At 50.9% G+C, this 17,576-nt stretch overlaps 1 protein-coding gene across 1 annotated transcript in view; it reads left to right on the top strand.

The window, feature by feature from the left end:
- Positions 1-13,663, top strand: part of Trappc12 (trafficking protein particle complex 12) — a 62,814-nt gene extending 49,151 nt beyond the window's left edge. The window contains exons 7-12 of the mRNA XM_036170881.1: positions 950-1,022; positions 2,738-2,811; positions 7,052-7,150; positions 11,600-11,700; positions 12,383-12,470; positions 12,658-13,663. Coding sequence (XP_036026774.1) covers positions 950-1,022; positions 2,738-2,811; positions 7,052-7,150; positions 11,600-11,700; positions 12,383-12,470; positions 12,658-12,900 — 678 coding nt within the window. The 3' untranslated portion in view covers positions 12,901-13,663. The remainder of the gene's footprint in view (positions 1-949; positions 1,023-2,737; positions 2,812-7,051; positions 7,151-11,599; positions 11,701-12,382; positions 12,471-12,657) is intronic.
- Positions 13,664-17,576: the final 3,913 nt, after the last annotated feature.

Raw genomic sequence — 17,576 nt, 5'->3', positions numbered from 1 at the left:
AAATTCTGACTTTACAAAGGAGAATACCCAGGGTGGCATAGGTAGGTGGGGAGAGAGGACACTCAGTGGTGTCCTCCACTGCCTGCCTGCCTCCTGGAGGGTAGCCACTGGGGTAATGTCACCCAGCAGGTGGTGAGAGAGAGGTTTTTCCACGGAGCAGACAGAGTGCATGAGAACCTTTTCCACTAACACTCTCCCCATTTTTCTCCCACACATGGTCTTTACTCTTAACGCACATTCTCATCCTGCCCTTCAGGATATAATAATGATAATAAATAAAGTAATAACAATAATAAACCCTCTCCCCAAGCGAAAGGGGCCATAGCAGCTTTTCTTTCTGGAAAAAACCCAAAAACAGAAGAAATGATGGAAAGATTTTAACCAAACAATAAAAACTATGTGTGCCAGGTGGTGGTGGCGCATGCCTTTAATCCCAGCACTCAGGAGGCAGAGGCAGGCAGACCTCTGTGAGTTTGAGGCCAGCCTGGTCTGCAGAGTGAGTTCCAGGACAGCCAGGGCTACACAGAGAAACCCTGTCTCAAAAAACAACAAAAACTATGCAAAGTGGCAGCATGAGATTTTGATGGAATCTAGCCAGTCTTGTAGGAAAGGCTATAGGCCCAGTGGTGCCCCAGAGCAAGGGAGCTGCTGTTCCCACACAAGTTAGTCACCCTTGCAACACATCAGATGCTTTTCATGAAAAGAAGAACCGAATGCCCACTGTGTTCAGTGTCTGAAAATGGCTTTGAGTCTCATAAGCCTAAACTCCACCTTCCACCAAAGTGGGGTCCTGCTCCTGTCATCACCTCCAAGTAACTTGCGGTCATCCCAGCCCAAAGGACACGTCTGTGCGAGCATTCCTCAGCTGACTGGTTTTCACCAGACACATATGATGACAGTGTGGACAGGCCCACTCACAGTCCGTTGTCCTTGTTTGAAATGACTGCAGATCCTGGCCAACTTGGAGCGAGGCTTAGCTGAAGACGGCGGCCTGAGCAGCGTCACCCAGGAGAGCAGGCAAGGTGAGCATTCCCCTTCTGTTCGCCCTCTCAGGTGTGCAAGGCTCAACCCTGCAGATGCTTCTCACTCTTCACTCTGGGGTATATGTAGAGAGGAAGAACATGGGTTGACCCCAATAATGAGAAATATGAATGTGTTCCGAGATTGACCCGACCCAGCCATTGGTGTCCTAGGAACTTTTCATTTGCCCAGACTGAGTCGCGTGGCTGGAGGGAGCCCAGTGCGGACGGGAAGGGAGCTGTATCATGCACTGTTAGTGGCTGAACATTCTGATCTTTCGTGGTTTTTTTTGGAAATCACCTGTGGACACATGGTGGACTGCATGAGCATGCCTCTGAGAAGGTGGTGTCTCAGTCTGTTTCCTTTTACTAGAATGAAACACCCAAATGTTTACAAAATCTGGTTAATTTATAAAGAAGAGAGTTGTATTAGACTCACAGTTCTGGAGTCTGGGACATCCATGAGTTGCTGCTGGCGGGAAGTGGATATCGCTTGGCTCTTTTATAAAACCACCAATGCCTTATCTAAGCTCCCAGTGCCCTCCCAAAGGCCCCCACCTCAAATACCATCAACACGTGGCTTTAGGAACTGTATCCCCAATATGTGAACTTTGTGTACACATTTCTACCATAGCACTTTTTCCGGCTACAGTGTGCTGAGTACACTAACAAGGAGCCAGTTCCTTTGAGGAAGTTTATGACTCCCTCCCTGGGTTTGAAGGGCCAGGTGTGTATGTGTGCTGTGTGGGTGATTGATAAGTGGTGTATGCGTTTGTGACTTGGTGTGTGTGTGTGTGTGTGTGTGTGTGTGTGTGTGTGTGTGCATTTACATGGTTATATCCTGTTGGTAACTAGACTGAAACCCAGAGGCGTGGATGTGTTGGCTGATGCAAGCAGTATAGTCTCCAGCTCAGCCCTTACTCCTGACGGCCTCAAAAACCATCGGTCCACCCTCCACTCACATCAGGTGTCTGTGAAGGGATCATCCCAACCCCAGTGAGTTTGAAAACCAAAGAAGAAATGGTCAGTGACGGTTCTGAACCAGCAGATGGCTGATTATCAGAAATGAGCAGAGATGTGCAGTTCACTTGTCTGCTGCATGGACAGCCATGGGTACTGGCCTTGTCCTGTTTGCAAGTGACAGTGCTTCTCTCCTTTCAGGTAGCACTTCTGTGGTCACTACCAGTGTCCACCCTCACCGAAGCCTGTGAAGAAGGCAGACCAGCATTGTTCCCTTCTGAGACTAAAGGCCTGGGGAAGTGGTCACTTCCAGGCTGCAGGCACTAAAACAACCACCAAGGCCTGCCTGACCTCTGCAGAGCCTACCTCTGCATAGCCACCCGACATGAGCAGGGTCTGTGCGCAAGGGTCAGCCGCCACCCTGGGCAACAGATGTGCTGTGTCTGCATCAGGCACACTCGTAGGTTTAGGGTTCCAGCATAGAAGTGGGCTCCCAACTACTGCTTTGTCTCCTGTCTGAGCTGGGCTGTTTTTCTTGCTGCATCTGTGCAGTTGGTCTCATGAGAATCCACCCTGACCATCCCACTGAGAACAGTCTTCTGTCTCCACTGCAGCATACAGTGAATAACAATTCTGGGTGAGACCCAGTAGGGTTAGGCTGGGGCCTGGGGGCTTTGAAATCAGTACACAGGGCGCAGCGTTTGCCAGCTTGCACAAACAAGCTTGCTTGTGCGTGCTCACACCTCTCTCTCCTGCAGCCTCTGTTCAGCTGTGGAGGTCGCGCCTGGGCCGCGTGCTGTATTCCATGGCAAACTGCCTGCTCCTGATGAAGGTACGTGGGCAGCTGAGCTATAGAGCACCTTGTTCTAGAAGATACTGTCAGCAGGAGGCTGCTAGGAAGTGCTGAGTTCCGACAGGCCTGATGAGGAAGTGGGCCATGGGCCTCAGCAGCATTCAGCATGGCCTAGATTGCTCAGTAGAGTTTACTCACACTTGGGGGCCAAACTTGTCATTTTGAAATTCCACAGAAAACGGTTTATGTTACTGAATTTAATTGAGCAGGCCTAGGTCTAAATGGTCTAATTAAAACTGCTCATTCCACCCATTTTCCTCTGAACTACATCCAGAAAAGTGTCCTTTGTTCTCCTGGTTTTAGTGTGAGGGTCATTTTTTTTTTTTTTTAATGATTGATGGTTTTGACATCCGAAGGCAGGCTTTCCCACCAGACCCACTTGTAAGGAGGTCACCCCAAGCTTTTCACCTGAGGAGCCCAGCCGAGCCGTCAGTCACTGTGTGTCTTCTCCACATGGGCCCTGCCAGCCTAGGCAGCCCTGTTTTCAGGCTTCTCTCTCATTTCCAATACATTCCATGCCTGGCTTGCCTCCCGCCCTGGGCACGGGTGGCCTGCCACAGAGCTGGCGGCCTTGCTGCCAGATGCAGGCACTGAAGCTGCCACAGAATCTGTCAGCAGCAGACGCCCGCCCGGAGCAGCGCTGCCGTTAACACCTTCTGAGCTGTGGGGAGACAGCTCATCACTCCTCCCACAGCCAAGGTCATCCTGCTCTGACTGAGCGTCCGCCAGTGGGCATGTTACCAAGTGGAGAATGTGCTCCTCCACGTGACCATGTCCTTGGGTTTGGCAGGGAAAAGTGTGTGGCCGCAGCCCAGCTATAGGAGAGCGTGCATCCTCTGCACCTCTGCAGGTGTGTGATGTGTGACTTTGGGTGTAGACAAGACAGACCATGCTCATTCTCTGGTAGGTGACCTTGACAGAGGAAGAATGGGTGTCCTAAAATCTCTCCCAGCTCTGGCCCTCACAGCTTTCTCCTAGTTTTCTTTTTTTTTTTTTATTTTTATTTTTTAACACATTACAGTTTTTAGAAGTTGTGTGTCTAACACATTTGCACAGGGCCTGTTGTCTGTAGGGCCACACTGTTCCTGGTCTCTTCCCCCCCTCCCCCGCCATGACATCATTGCAGAGCCTGCCCCTTGTCTCCCCAAGTGCTGCAGCCTTCCGCCAGGCAAGGGCTGATTCCTCCGGTCCCACTGCACCCTACACGGGCCTCTCCCTCGGTGCTGCTGTGCCCAGGGGCAACCTTAGAAGCCACGGTGAGCATCCATCACCACCGCAAAGTCCCTGAGTCCTGGTCACCAAGCGTTGTTAGGCATGCAGCGTTGGTACTGCCCAACCACGGGCTGCAGATCCTCAGGGAAGGAAGTCCCTGCTTTGATGTCGGGCACTCGGCCGCTTACTGAGACGCTCTGGAAATCGCGTAACAAAAATGCTTTTCTTTGTTTTCTTGCAGCAGTGAAAACCACTGACAATGTAGGCACAAACATCTGGCTGTGTCGCCCTATCACTCCAGACTCAGTACAGGACAGATTAGCATATTTCAAAAATACTCCCACAACGGGTGTAATTTAAGTTAAAAGTTTGGTTTAATCTTTTATTTTCGTACGTTAAAGGGGTGGAAGAGACGTTGCAAGTCAAGCATATGTGTCCTCCCGCCATCTAGTGGGCACAACCAGGACTGCCGCAGTGGCGGCATGGCTGGGGCCTGTGTGCCGCCTAACAGTGACTTAGTCAGCTTTGAGATGATCAGAAATTTGGTTATATGTCCCAGTTCTGAGTACCCCACAGAGCACTGTCCAGGACACTTGCTTGCACGACAAAGCCCTCTGTTCGTAAACGGGACTGGAGTGAAGCTGCCTGGTGGGGTAGCCTCCCTTGGACACTCCTAGCTCCATGTCCTCATGCCTCCCACACAACACCATCACCTGCTGTGGCTTCTCCTCTGTGGGCAAAAGCCTGCGGCACACAGGCTGCCTCCTCCTTGCTCAGGTCACACTACATGAAGCCTCTGGCGTCAAAAGGCCATTATTACGGTTTAGCTGTCACTCCGCAGTGCCATTGCTAACAGGTCTGGCTAGAATGCTTCTGCCCGCACCCATAGGTGTCTGTTGTTTCTTGTCAAGGGGCGTGGTTAGAAGAGTAGATTGGACACTCCAAGACACTGTTGTTGGCCTCATTCCTTTAAAGAGGCCCTAGGTTCCAGGAATGAGTGATTTCACTAAATTGTAACCAACGAGAAAGTACCCAGCACCGCCCTAACCACTGAGGCTTGTTGACATCTGCCAACACTGATGCCTCTGGCACCTGCCCGCTGATCCCTTCTCTACTGCTACTTTCCCAAGCCTGTGGGTCTACCTTGCCTCCCAGGAGAGCAGTAAAATTCCATCAAAGCTGGACATGGTGTTGCACACCTTTTTAATCCCACTTGGGAGACAGAGGCAAGGGGATCCATGAAAGTTCAAGACTAGCCTGGTCTGCGTCACTATAGGCTATACAGAGCAACACAGTTTTAAAAAAAAATTGTAACAGGTATATTCAGGTGTATTTAAGCATGTTTCTTTCCTGCTGGGCCATCCTCAGTATCATGATCCCCTGACTCCGGACGCCAGTCATAAAACCTAGGCTCCTAGCATGGCTTGTCACCCAGGCATACGGCCCCTCCCTGCTCCCGCCCTGGCCCTGTCCACAGCAGTCTATCAGATGCATCAAGAGCAAAATGGAGCACAGGCCACGACAGCATGGGGTCTGGTGCAGCACTGTGACTTGGAGCCCGAGACACTCAGCACAATCTGCCTTTTGCTCACTGAAACCAAATGTAAGGGTTCACGTCAGGTCAGAGGGGGACAGCAGGATGGAGCTTAGGGGCAGCCAGACCCCAGGACAGGTCGGAAAGCAGGTCCACAAGCAACACAAGACAGCATGTTCTCTCAGCCATACCCCTGGCTCCAGAGTGAGGTGCTGTCACGGCCTGCTCTGTAGACACCTCATGGTGCATGGACACCTGCTGGCACATGAGAAGTAAGGCAGCCTGGCCGCGGGCAGCACTGATGTGGTGGGAGAGAAAATCAAGGCATGTGGGCTCTGGCTCCTTGTGAGCATCAGGCCTTGAATAAAATTAGTTTTAACGAGCTGCACTTGAAGGTACCAGACTGGAGAGTTGTCTTTTTTTTTTTTCCTGCCAAACTGGAATTTTACTCATCGTCTGTCTTTTAACCTCCCAATTAGCAAACTCAGAACTGTAGTCCCAGCTTGGAGGAAACAAAGTTTAGAATACAGACATGAGATACCTTCCCGAATTGTGTGGTTAGGAGAAAATTAGCAGTGATGGCCCTGGGCTGGGGACCATGAGCTGTAACCAAGAGGAAGTAAGTGTTCAGCACAGGTCATGCCACAGAGCTTGCTCATGTACTCAGCTACAGAGGATGCAGGAAGAGCTGACCTCGGAACTTTGTGATGCACAGCACCCGAATCTCTGAGACCAACTCTCACACCCGTTATTGCTGCAGACCAAAAATGGAAATGGACCCTACATGGGTGGTGGGCAGACTTTGCCTCGAGGAGGGGCTGCAGGCAGGGTTGGCGTGTGGCCACCACTGGGAAAGTACACAAAGCTGGAGCATGGGAAGACAAAGGCTCTGCAGAGCAGACACCAAGCTTACAGCACCTCAGTGCCTCTGTGCACTTGTCCCTATAGAGGAGCAGCAACTACACGTGCATTCTAGGAAGCAGTGACATCCACATGCCCTCGCGGTCACAGCGAAGCTGAATGGGAAGCTGTTTCAATACAGATACTTCACCTCAGTGTCTAGCACAGAAAATGAAACACTTTCAGAGTGTGGCTTCTAGTTTGCAGGATGGGACGGTACAGAACCACAAGTCCTTATAACAGCTCTGCCAGAAAAGAGCTAGGGGCCCGATGTGGGGACTTCTGGCTTCTGCTTAGGTGGGAGCAAGAGACAGCCTTTAGGCCTAAGCTAGGTCCAGAGCCCCTGTGATGACAGAAGGATGGACGTCACACAGAACTCAGTCCTCACCCCGCCACCATCGAAGGGAGGGGTTCCACACTGACCTGCTGCCTCCATGGCTCTGTGTGTGTGTGTGTGTGTGTGTGTGTGTGTGTGTGTGTGTGTGTGTGTGTGTGTGTCCTTGGTCTAGAATGCTCTGTGAACAGCTGATCAGCTTCTCCAGCTCACAGCATGATTTTGGTCTCTTGCCACAGGACTATGTGCTAGCCGTAGACGCTTACCGCGCCGTTATCAAGTACTACCCGGAGCAGGAGCCGCAGCTGCTGAGTGGCATTGGCCGCATCCTCCTCCAGGTACCAGCCACACTTCTGACAGCCTGAAAGCTGAATATGGCAGCTGCAATCCAGCAGGGTTGCCTGGAAATTCTGTCCCCCAGAACTTACACAAATAGGGATTAATGAAATACTTCCGTTCAAATTAGCATGGCCACTCAGGTGGCCTCTGCAATGATTCTGTTGGACGTTGTGTCCTGTTGCAGTTAGGGACATCTGCCAATCTCCTGCAGCTGCTCTGTTGAGGGAACACCCAAGTGCACCCTGACACAGTGGCTGGGCTGCAGTAACCCCTGCAGCGGCTCAGCCGCCCTCAGCAAGGCTCTCTAACGGTTGGCACGTCTTCCTGCCAGCTCCAGGATGGTGATCTCCCACTGCAGGCTGCCCAGCGTCTGGGCCCTGTGTGGCTGTCCCTTGAGAGCCTCTGAAGGTGGGAGGGGTGGGACGGCTAATGGCAAGCAGAGAGAGAGCCAGCTACACAGGCACATGTCACAGGAAGCTGTCACTGCTACACCCCCGACCTCCCAGGTAGCCACAGCTAAACAGCATCTCTGCCTCTTCCTGCCGGCTAGGAGTCTGGAACTCCTGGGTACTGAATCCTCTGCCCTGGCTCCTTAGCAAGGCCCTCCTACTTGGAAGACCCAGGACACAGGAGGGAACACTGAAAGTACTGGTGCAGAGTGGGGAATTTGATAATTTGGGGCCGGGACAGCCCCAAGGATATGTGTCCCTCAGACCACATCTCCACAGTGAAAGCCATGTTAACATAAGGAAGGGTAAATGCTTCCGGATGACTTCATTACCGAGCTGGAGCTGATTAATGTTAAGTGCACAGGAGGATAATGGAAAAGGGAGCCCTTGCTCCACCTTGAATTCAGTCTGCAAATCAGGAGGGCCATGGCTCTCTGGTGTTGAAAGCCTGTAGGTGAAACAGGTGTCAGCCAGTGCTGTCCTTGGGAGAGAAGAGGGGTGGTATCCTCAGCAGATAGGGAGAGGGCAGAACATAAGGGCAGTGGGTTTGCTGTGTAGCCGGGCTGGGCTGCTCAGCCTTGAGGGCTACGGCAGGCCAGTGCTCCTTCTCAGGATCCAAGACAGGAGAGCCACAGTCCCCTGGACGTGTTGCTCCAAATGAGAGCTGAAGTATCCCCTGGGCCAAGGTGTCAGAGCCCAGAGAGGTTAGACCTTCAAGGCCAGGATGCCTGGGCACTGTTGAGTCTGACCTGCACGCAGTGTGGTGCTGGCATCTGCGTCTTGCAGGCCTGTTCTCTTGCTCTCAGTGCACTGGCCAGTCTTCAGTGAGAAAGAGGACCAGCCTTCCTTCCTCTGCAGCCATCCCAGCAGACTCAGGTCCTCATCAGCACAGCACGGCCAGGCTTAAGATACCTGGTCATCCCACCCTGATGGGTGAGCAGAGTGAGCCTCTCTACAGCCATTCCTGTCTGAGGGTGTGAAACCAAATGTAGATGTACTCACATGTTCTCAGAGGCCATCCCTGGCTCCTGAGTCTAGGAAAACACACCAGAGAAATGGAAAATCAGACACTGATCCAAACAAGGCAGGGCACTCTGCATTACAGTGCTGAAGATCGGGAACAGAAGTAGTTCACTGTAAACAAATGTGCGGAGCCCTGAGGGGAAGATTTGGTAGCATCAGGGATGGACCGCACCAGCCAAGATGAAGAAGTGATAGACAGTGTTAGATAGTGATGGGTTCCTAGATAATCTCACACAGGAGCATTTGGATATTGACATGCACCTTCTCCACTGGCTTCACACTTATATTTAAATTTGTTTTTAAGGTTCATCTAAAGTATTGTGTGACTTAAGAATAGGCAAGCCAGTATTTTATCATCCTCACAATTGCTGGACCACAGAGGAAGAGAACTTTGACAAGTACAAGTGCCCCAGAGGCACATGCCCCTCCCCTATCCTCTCCGGGGTCTCCTGGCCACAGACCTGTTATCACTCCTCAGGGTGTTTTATTCTGAAGAGCGGTCTTCATCCCTCCTGAGGTGGGCATAGAGCAAGTCTGGCTGTGAGCACAGGGTCACCTCTGAACAGTACTGTGCCATTCATGGCACAGCTGGAGACCCAGCTCAGGCCTGCAGCACAATGAAGGGCTTGTTTTTGATTCAGTTCCCAGATGTGAGGGAACTCTTAACGCCTTTGCCTGTGCCCCACAGGCGTGACTGCCTCCTGCCCACATTCCCGGCCAGCCCTCAGACAGGCCAGGTGGCATCTACATATTTGAAACACTCAGGCCTGTGGATGTCACCATCACACACAGCATCCTGCAGACCACGTGTGCCTTCTGCTCAGAAAGCAGGTGGATGGTGGCTAGCGGGAGGGAATTGGACATGAGAGGGATTCCACATTGAGGAAGCCCGTTCACAGAAGGCTGGACACACCTGTATCCTGGAGCTTCTCAGACAGTCGAAAGGCAGAACAGACAAATCCAGTCTCTGGACATCTGGAGCATTCGTCCTTTGAAGTTATATCTCTGGCTCACACTTTGGCCCTCCAGATCTTTTCACATGGGTCTTAGGAGGTCATCACTCATACCAGCAAGGTAGCTTTTGAACCACCACGGAAGTGCAGTAACCAATGGATGCCGCAGTGCAGCCGTCCAGGGCAGGACAAGAGGATACTTGTGACCATGTGACTTCAAAGCAGAAGACCCATGACTATTCGAGTTCACTGAAGAGCCAGGAAGGTGTCAGACCATGGAGGACTGCAGGGAGCCAGGGAGTGAATGCTAGACCACACCAGAGAGGAGCGGGAGAGGCCACAACATGTCAGGGTTGTCAGCAGCATAGCAGATGGGGATGGGCATTTGGAGCTGCAGCCGTGAGAAGGAGCAGGTGGGGGACAGTGGTACATAATGGCCCAAGGATGCCGGGATGTGTCCTAGACGTCACATTAAATATCTGTATTGTATACTTGCAGCTCATTAACCAGCAGTCAGACCTCAAGAAAACAGCTTAGAAAGGAATGGCCTCTAGCTTGAAAAGCTGTCAACCCCTCCCCAGGAAATGCAAAAACTTTTCTTGTTTATTTTTTGAGCCATTGAGTGGCTAGAAATGATTATAAGGACAAATAGCAAATGAGGAGATGTCTTATTCAAGAACATCAGTTAGAAGGCTGAAGTGTTTGAACCAGGGATGCCTCCTCATCCCCAGCTCAGCATGTGAGATGAGCCCAAGCTAGAGAGGGCTTCTTCCACTCACACACCCGCCAGGCCTCGGGCCACTGTGGATACAGTGGTCACTAACTGTTCGTTACCCCCTCCTGCAGGGTGGAGCAGTGCTCTGCCAGGGTAGGACCTCAGGCTCTCTCTCCCCAAGCTGCCCTACCCAGTGTACTCTAGGGTCACTCTGGAGAGACTTACCTGGGCCTCACTGTGCTTCCAAAAATAGGCCTGCAGATAGGTAGCTGATGACCTGCTCCCCACAGCACTGACTCCCCACATATAACATAAGACAGATGTCACCCCAAGTGTGTTCCCAAACAGTGACAAGGTGCTGTCAAAGGTGCTGGGGAGAGCCACCAGGCTGAGACAGCCCGAACAGGCCTGCTCATACATAAACAGGACTTGACCAGAATCGAGAACCCATACAGCTCAATCCCTTGGGGGTCCTCCAGGCATTAGAAGGCAAACAGGGTGTTTATTATAATAAGGTACAGCGTGGTCAAAGGATGGTATTCCGTGTGACTTTTGGAGTGTCTTTCGGGCAGGCCATGAACACATGGGACGTGTGTCTGTCCCTAAGTTGTTATGTAGCAGATCCTTCATTTCTTCCACTTCTCTAAGTTGAGCGTAGGTTTCCCTTCATACTCTCAAGGCAAAAGAAGGACATGGATGACGCCTGGACATCTCAGCTCTGTGTGCTGACACTCCCCCATCACTGATGGAAAGCCAGGGCTGAGTTGTAAGAAGAAGGGCCAGAACTTCGGGTGCCTTGGAGTATGAGTTCCTTCCATCTCCCTGGTGCCTCACCTAAGGGGCTCCGCTTTGTGTGAGGGGCAGATAGTTTCCTCACGAGGGCTGAAAGTGGGTTTGCTCCTTTACCAAAGTACTATTCTGTATTATTTGGTTAAAATATTACTTTGAAATTGGCAAATTGGTGATACTACTCTGTCACCACACAGAAATAACCTAGAAATTGACTTGGGTATCTTGTGTTATTACCAAAGTTTGTTTTTACTTAATGCTATGCCAGAATTTATTCTTGGGGGCTCTTGCCAGCTGTTCATATTAACGAAATTCCCTGACAGAGACAAGCACCAGGTACTTTGGTTGCTTTGGTTTATTACTGGACTCTAACCTGAGACTGTCTTAAATGTCTCCTGCTCACTGGGTAACACACAGGGGCTTCCTGTTGTGACATAACACAGGGGAACAAGTGTGACTTTACATTTATACCTCTTTCAACTTGCCAACTAAACTGACTGGATAACTTTGTCAAAGCAGATTGGAGACATAAAAACAGCTGAAAGATATTTTCAAGACGTCGAGAAAGTAGCACAGAAGTTGGATGGACTGCAGGGTAAAATCATGGTTTTAATGAACAGGTAAATATCTTTCAATGATTTACTAAGTGTGTGTGCACGTACACATGAATGCTGAGCTCAAAGAAGCACTGTGGAGAGTTGGCTCTGACACATGTGAGCTCTAGGGGCTGACCTCAGGGTTCGAGGGACAGCTGGTCATCTTATTGGCCCACAGTTTGGGGTATGTCTTTCTCCCACCTGTCCCTGTCCTCAGTACTGAGACCCAGGAGCCTCAGTCCAGACAGCCTGTTGGTGTTCTGGAATCTCAGCCCTGTTCCTTACTCCTAAGAACCAGTCTGAAGATATCCCTGCTCTTCAGAGCACGCTTGTTTTCAGTGTAGACTTACATCAGTGTGTTACACCTGCCATTGGGGTCCTGCCAACACTGGTCTCAGATGAGCTTTCATGAGTCATGTATCACAAGATCATGAGTGTGTAGTCATCAGGATAGACCTGCTCCCCCTTCCAACCAGGCCCAGAAAATGAACATGGAGTGGGGTCCAGTTTATAAGGCAGGAAGTGTCTGGACTAGAGCCTGCATGGCTGACTTGCTGAAGTTTCAGTCAGCAGTAAAGCCACTGAGAACACAGGACTCCCTCTGGCATGTGTGGCCCTTGTCCCCATGGTGCATGTGAAACTGGCCCTGGCTGGAGAGAACCCTTGACTTTCCTGTGCCCACCGCTTTACTGTTGTGTGATTGCAGAGCCTTTCTGTACCTGGGCCAGAATAACTTTTCAGAAGCTCACAAGTTCTTCACAGAGATCTTGAGGATGGACCCCACAAATGCAGTGGTAAGACATGCAGACTTGGGACCCCACGGGCCCATCTACTTTTTGCAGACCAGCAAACCAGATTCCTGCTCTGGCCTGGCCTGGCCTCCAATAGCCAGAGAGGTCCATAAAGGGGCTGGTGAGACGTGGGGACCAGGGACCAGCAAGAGCAGGCAGTGCCACCCTAAGAACATGTCCTTTCCTCCAGGCCAACAACAACGCTGCCGTGTGTCTGCTTTACCTGGGCAAGCTCAAGGACTCCCTGCGTCAGCTGGAGGCCATGGTGCAGCAGGACCCCAAGCACTACCTGCACGAGAGCGTGCTCTTCAACCTGACCACCATGTATGAGCTGGAATCCTCACGGAGCATGCAGAAGAAGCAGAGCCTGCTCGAAGCTGTCGCCAGCAAAGAAGGGGACAGCTTCAACACGCAGTGCCTCAAGCTAGCCTAGTGCCCACCAGGTCTCTGTACCCTGCAGACACTGAGCAGCCCAGTAAACACATTTGACAGGGTATGGGAGCATGCCTTGAGCTGGGGCTGCTCTCCGACCCACTGCCCTGCCTACTCTGCAGTCTCCACGGCACTGCCTGTCGGAGAAGGCGGGCTGTGCGGATGGCATTCAGAGGCAGGAAACACAAGACACTCTGGGTCCCTTTGGTTTGTTCCTGGAAGTTAACCTGCTCATTTATCACTTCTGAACACTCACAGAGAAACAGCAGGTGTATAATATTGTCTGTTCTCACTACAGGCCTAAACGATTACAGTTCATCATCTTCTTTCCACTACATCCCCAACCAGAGCATCACTTGGATTATTCAGCTCACTTCCTGGCCTGACAGGCTACCCTGGATGGCCTGGGGATGACTGAAAGCCATCAGCACACTCAGAACACAGCTGGGACAAGAAGCATCTCAGGCCAGGCACAGCATCCGTGCATTTTCTGTGTGTCTGGAAGTCAGGATATGTGCTTAATGCTTGTGTGCTTTTCCACTTTGAGGAATGTAAAGTACCTGAAAACAGCTTTGGGTACGCGGCTTTCACAGTTTGTGGGAAAACACTCATTGAAGGCAGGATACACAGCCTTGGGACTTGGTAGAACACAGCTTGTGCCTCGTGTGCTGAGGGCCTGGGTTCCACCCCAGCTCCATCAACAAAATGTGGCACAAAGCAATGCCACATGTCTGTTCACTGTTATAATAAACTGAAAAGATAGAGCTCTTGTATGGCTTCCTGGGGAGACATTGGCAGATACCTTCCTTAGGTGACACAGATGACACCCCAGACTGTCTTGCCCAAGACTAACGAAGAAGCAGTAAACTGGTGGGGAGGGGAGGGGTGTCACTCACAGGAGCATGGACACCCAGAGGTATTGGAAAGGACACCCTGCCTTGGTGGGGACTCTCAAAAGCTATGTCTGTGGAGCTCCTGCAGAACTTGGAAGCAGCTCAGTGGCCAGCCCCCTCTCCCCAGCTGCTGTCCCTACTGTGTGACCTTGAGGAGGGGCCTGTGAACAGTTACACAGCGTCTTGTGTTCCTCCAGCAGGCGGTACTTCAGAAGACACGGCTACACAACACTCCACCCTTTCCCAGCATGCATTCTCCTACACCACCTATCATGGCGTTCCTTGAGCCTTACAGGTATTATGTAGATATTAGTTTATGTCAGGAGCTTGGCTGGCTGGGTCTCATCTGTCATCTTTGAGGTGAACACAGATGTTTCAGAGGGCAATGGAACAGGCACATCACATCTGCTTTACCAGAGCAGAGGCCTGTAGCCTGGCCAGCCTCAAGTATGAGGCATGAGTTTCCTCCAGGGAGCACACCTTGACTCCACTCAGAAGCCAGAAAAAGGACATTGGAGCCCCTGGAGTTACAGATGGTTGAGAGTCCCAGGTACAGGTTCTGGGAACCAAACTTCAGTCCTTTGCAAGAGCAACAAGCAATCTTAACCCTAAGCCACCTCACCTGATCTCGTGTTCTGCAAGTTCTTAAGGACGGAACCAGGAATGTGGCATATGGAAGAGGTGGTGCCAAGTGTACGTTAACTGCCACCAAGAACAGAAGGTGGGTGTTCATAGTCTCGACCAGGCCCTAGGGGCTGAGGCACAACATCTTCCCTCTATAAGGCCAGGATGTGGGAACGAAGCCACAAGGGTCTCCAACTTTGGCCATGGGCAGACGGTAGCAAACTCACCCTGCTCACCTAAGGCACCACATCATCAGACGGTATGCCAGGAGCTACCAGATGTCCTGGCAACAGAAACAGCATCCTGAGTTCTGGTCTCACATCTGCAGCTAAGGTTGGCCCAGTATTCCCCAAGACTGCACCCCCACTGTCTTAGTATTCTATGCTATGAAGAAACATCATGACCATGCCAACTCTTATCAAAGAAAGCATTAAATTGGGGCTTGCTTACAATTTCAGAGATTTGGTCCATTATCATGGCAGGAAGCATGGTAGCATGCAAGCAGACATGGTGCTGGAGAAGTAGCTGACAGTTCTAAAAAAAAAAAAAAAAAAACCACTGGGCCTGGCTTGGGCTTTTTTTTTTTTTTTTTTTTTTTTTTTTTTTTTTTTATACCGGAGCTGAGGACCAAACCCAGGGCCTTGCGCTTGCTAGGCAAGCGCTCTACCACTGAGCTAAATCCCCTTGAAACCTCAAAGCCCACCCCAAGCAACACATTTCCTCCGGGGCCTCACCTACTCCAAGAAAGCCACAGAAGGCCACATGATGTAGTGGGTAGCCATTCCAGCCTTGCCTGGAAGTTTCAACCCCCACTGAGGCTTCAGTAATGGTCCCGCCTACAAGGTGGGGCTGAGAGAGGACACTAAATACCCAGGATCAAGAGGAGAGGCTTCTCTTGGTTCCAGGACACTGGATGCTGGAGGTAGACCGAGCAGAGACCACCACCAGACTGTGCCATACCTTTCCCAGACCCTACAACCTATCCCTTCATTTGTAAGTTACCCCACAAAATAAACCTCCCTTATAACTACGTGGAGTGGCCTTAATAATTTCACCAATATCTGGCGCCCAAAGTGGGGCACGAACCCACTACCCTGAGATTAAGAGTCTCATGCTCTATTGACTGAGCTAGCCGGGCTGATCCTTCTCAAATAGTGCCTCTCCCTGGTGATGAAGCATTCAAATCCGAGCCTGTGGGGGCCATTCCTGTTCATCCACCCATTGAGAGGTAAGGGCCAGAGAAGATAGAAGGATGGCTATTCCTGCAGTCCTGAGGTCAGGGCCCAAGATTTGGCCACCCTGGGTCAGCTTTGAGCCTGTGTGTTAGAGCTGCCACACAGCTGACATGGTGAGCTAGACCTGCACAGCGGGCAGACTCCAAGTTCTTCCTGTCCGCCTTCCTCATCACTTCAGCATCCGGCACATGTTCTGTCTCAGCATGGGTTCTTTGACGAAGCCAGGGTAGATACTGGTACACACTCCACTCTTCTGATCGTGGCAGCCAAAATGAGTTAGACTCCCTCACACAAGGGGCCCAGCTACCTGGGCAACCCAACCTGTCATCACTCTGAAACCTGGCATGACAGGCTCTTTTAAGTGTTCACTATGCCGATTGGTGGTGGTGGTGGTGGTGGTGGTGGTGGTGGTGGTGGTGTGGTGGTTTTTCTGAAAGGGAATTTCCCTGTGTAGCTTTGGAGCCTGTCCTAAAACTCACTCTGTAGACCAGGCTGGCCTCAAAGTCATAAAGATCTGCCTGGCTCTGCCTCCCGAGTGCCAGGATTAAAGGCATGCATCACCCACTGACCAACCACTATGCTAATTTCTTAGCGGCCATTGTTCTAATCACTCATACACTGCCACACTCCTTCAGGAACAATCCTCCTTTCTTGCTTGTCTCCTAGACTGTTAATCCCTGTGGGTCTTGGGCTCATTTGAACAGCAGCACCTCCGTGAAATCCTGTCCAACCACACTGGTGAGAAGTAACAGGCCAGAATGTGAACTGCCTTCCCAAGGACCTTTAGATAGAACCCACAATTAGGAAGCTCACCAGTGGAGAAGGAACACTGGGTCTGGAGCTCACCTAGGTCTGGTTCAAGCAGAAACAATACCAAAACTTTCAGGTGCTACATACCATCCTTGCCACATGTTGTTGGGTACTCAAGCTACAGGACGTGCAGGCAGGTGGGGTTCTTACTGGCCCTTACTGGCCTGTGGACACTGATCTAGCATAAACAGCACACACAAAGGGAAGCCTATGTGACTTAGTTAGGTTTCTATTGCTGTGATAAGCACTGTAACCTTTTTGGGAGATTGCAGTCTATCACGAAGGGAAGTCAGAGCAGGAACCTGGGGGCGAGAACTGAAACAAAAGCCATGACCGAACACTGGCTTACTGGCTTGCTTAGCCACCTTTCTTATACCATCCAGGGCCACCTACCCATGGGTAGCACCACCCACAGTGGGCTGAGCCCTCCCACATCAATCATTAATAGAGAAAATACCCTACAGACTTGCCTCCAGACCAAGCTCACAAAAACGTGAAGATGTTTTCATTTAAGATTAAGATTTCAATTAAGATTCCCTCCGCCCAGATACGTCTGAGTTTATGTCAAGTTGACAAGAACCAACCACCACAGTGACTGTTTGGAAAGAGCGCCATATCCCTTGCAGTGAGCATACCCATTTTGTTTTGTTTGAGACAGTATTTCCCTATGTAGGTAAAGAAGTCACATACAGAACTCTGGATCCTCCTGCCTCAGCCTCCAGAGTGCTGGGATTACAAGCATATGCTACCACACCCAGCTTGGACCACTTCTTTTTGTTGTTGTTTGTTTGTTTGTTTGTTTTTGTTTTTAAATATATTTATTTATTTATTTATTTTCATTTTACATATCAACCCCAGTTCTCCCTCCCCTTCTCCCGCCTCCTCACCTCCCTCCCACTCTACCCTCATCCACTCCTCAGAGTGGGTAAGGCCTCCCATGGTAGTCAACAAAGTCTGGTGTACCTAGTTGAAGGAGAACCTACCCCCTCCCCATTGTATCAAGGCTGAGCAAGGTATCCCACCACAGGGAATGGGCTCCAAAAAGTCAGTTCATGCACCTGGGATAAGTCCTGGTCCTGCTGCCAGGGACCCCACAAATATATCAAGCCACACAA

The sequence above is a fragment of the Onychomys torridus genome, chromosome 21 (assembly GCF_903995425.1).
Source record: "Onychomys torridus chromosome 21, mOncTor1.1, whole genome shotgun sequence".
Lineage (NCBI taxonomy): Eukaryota > Metazoa > Chordata > Mammalia > Rodentia > Cricetidae > Onychomys > Onychomys torridus.
This window is presented reverse-complemented; position numbering and strand designations above follow the sequence as displayed.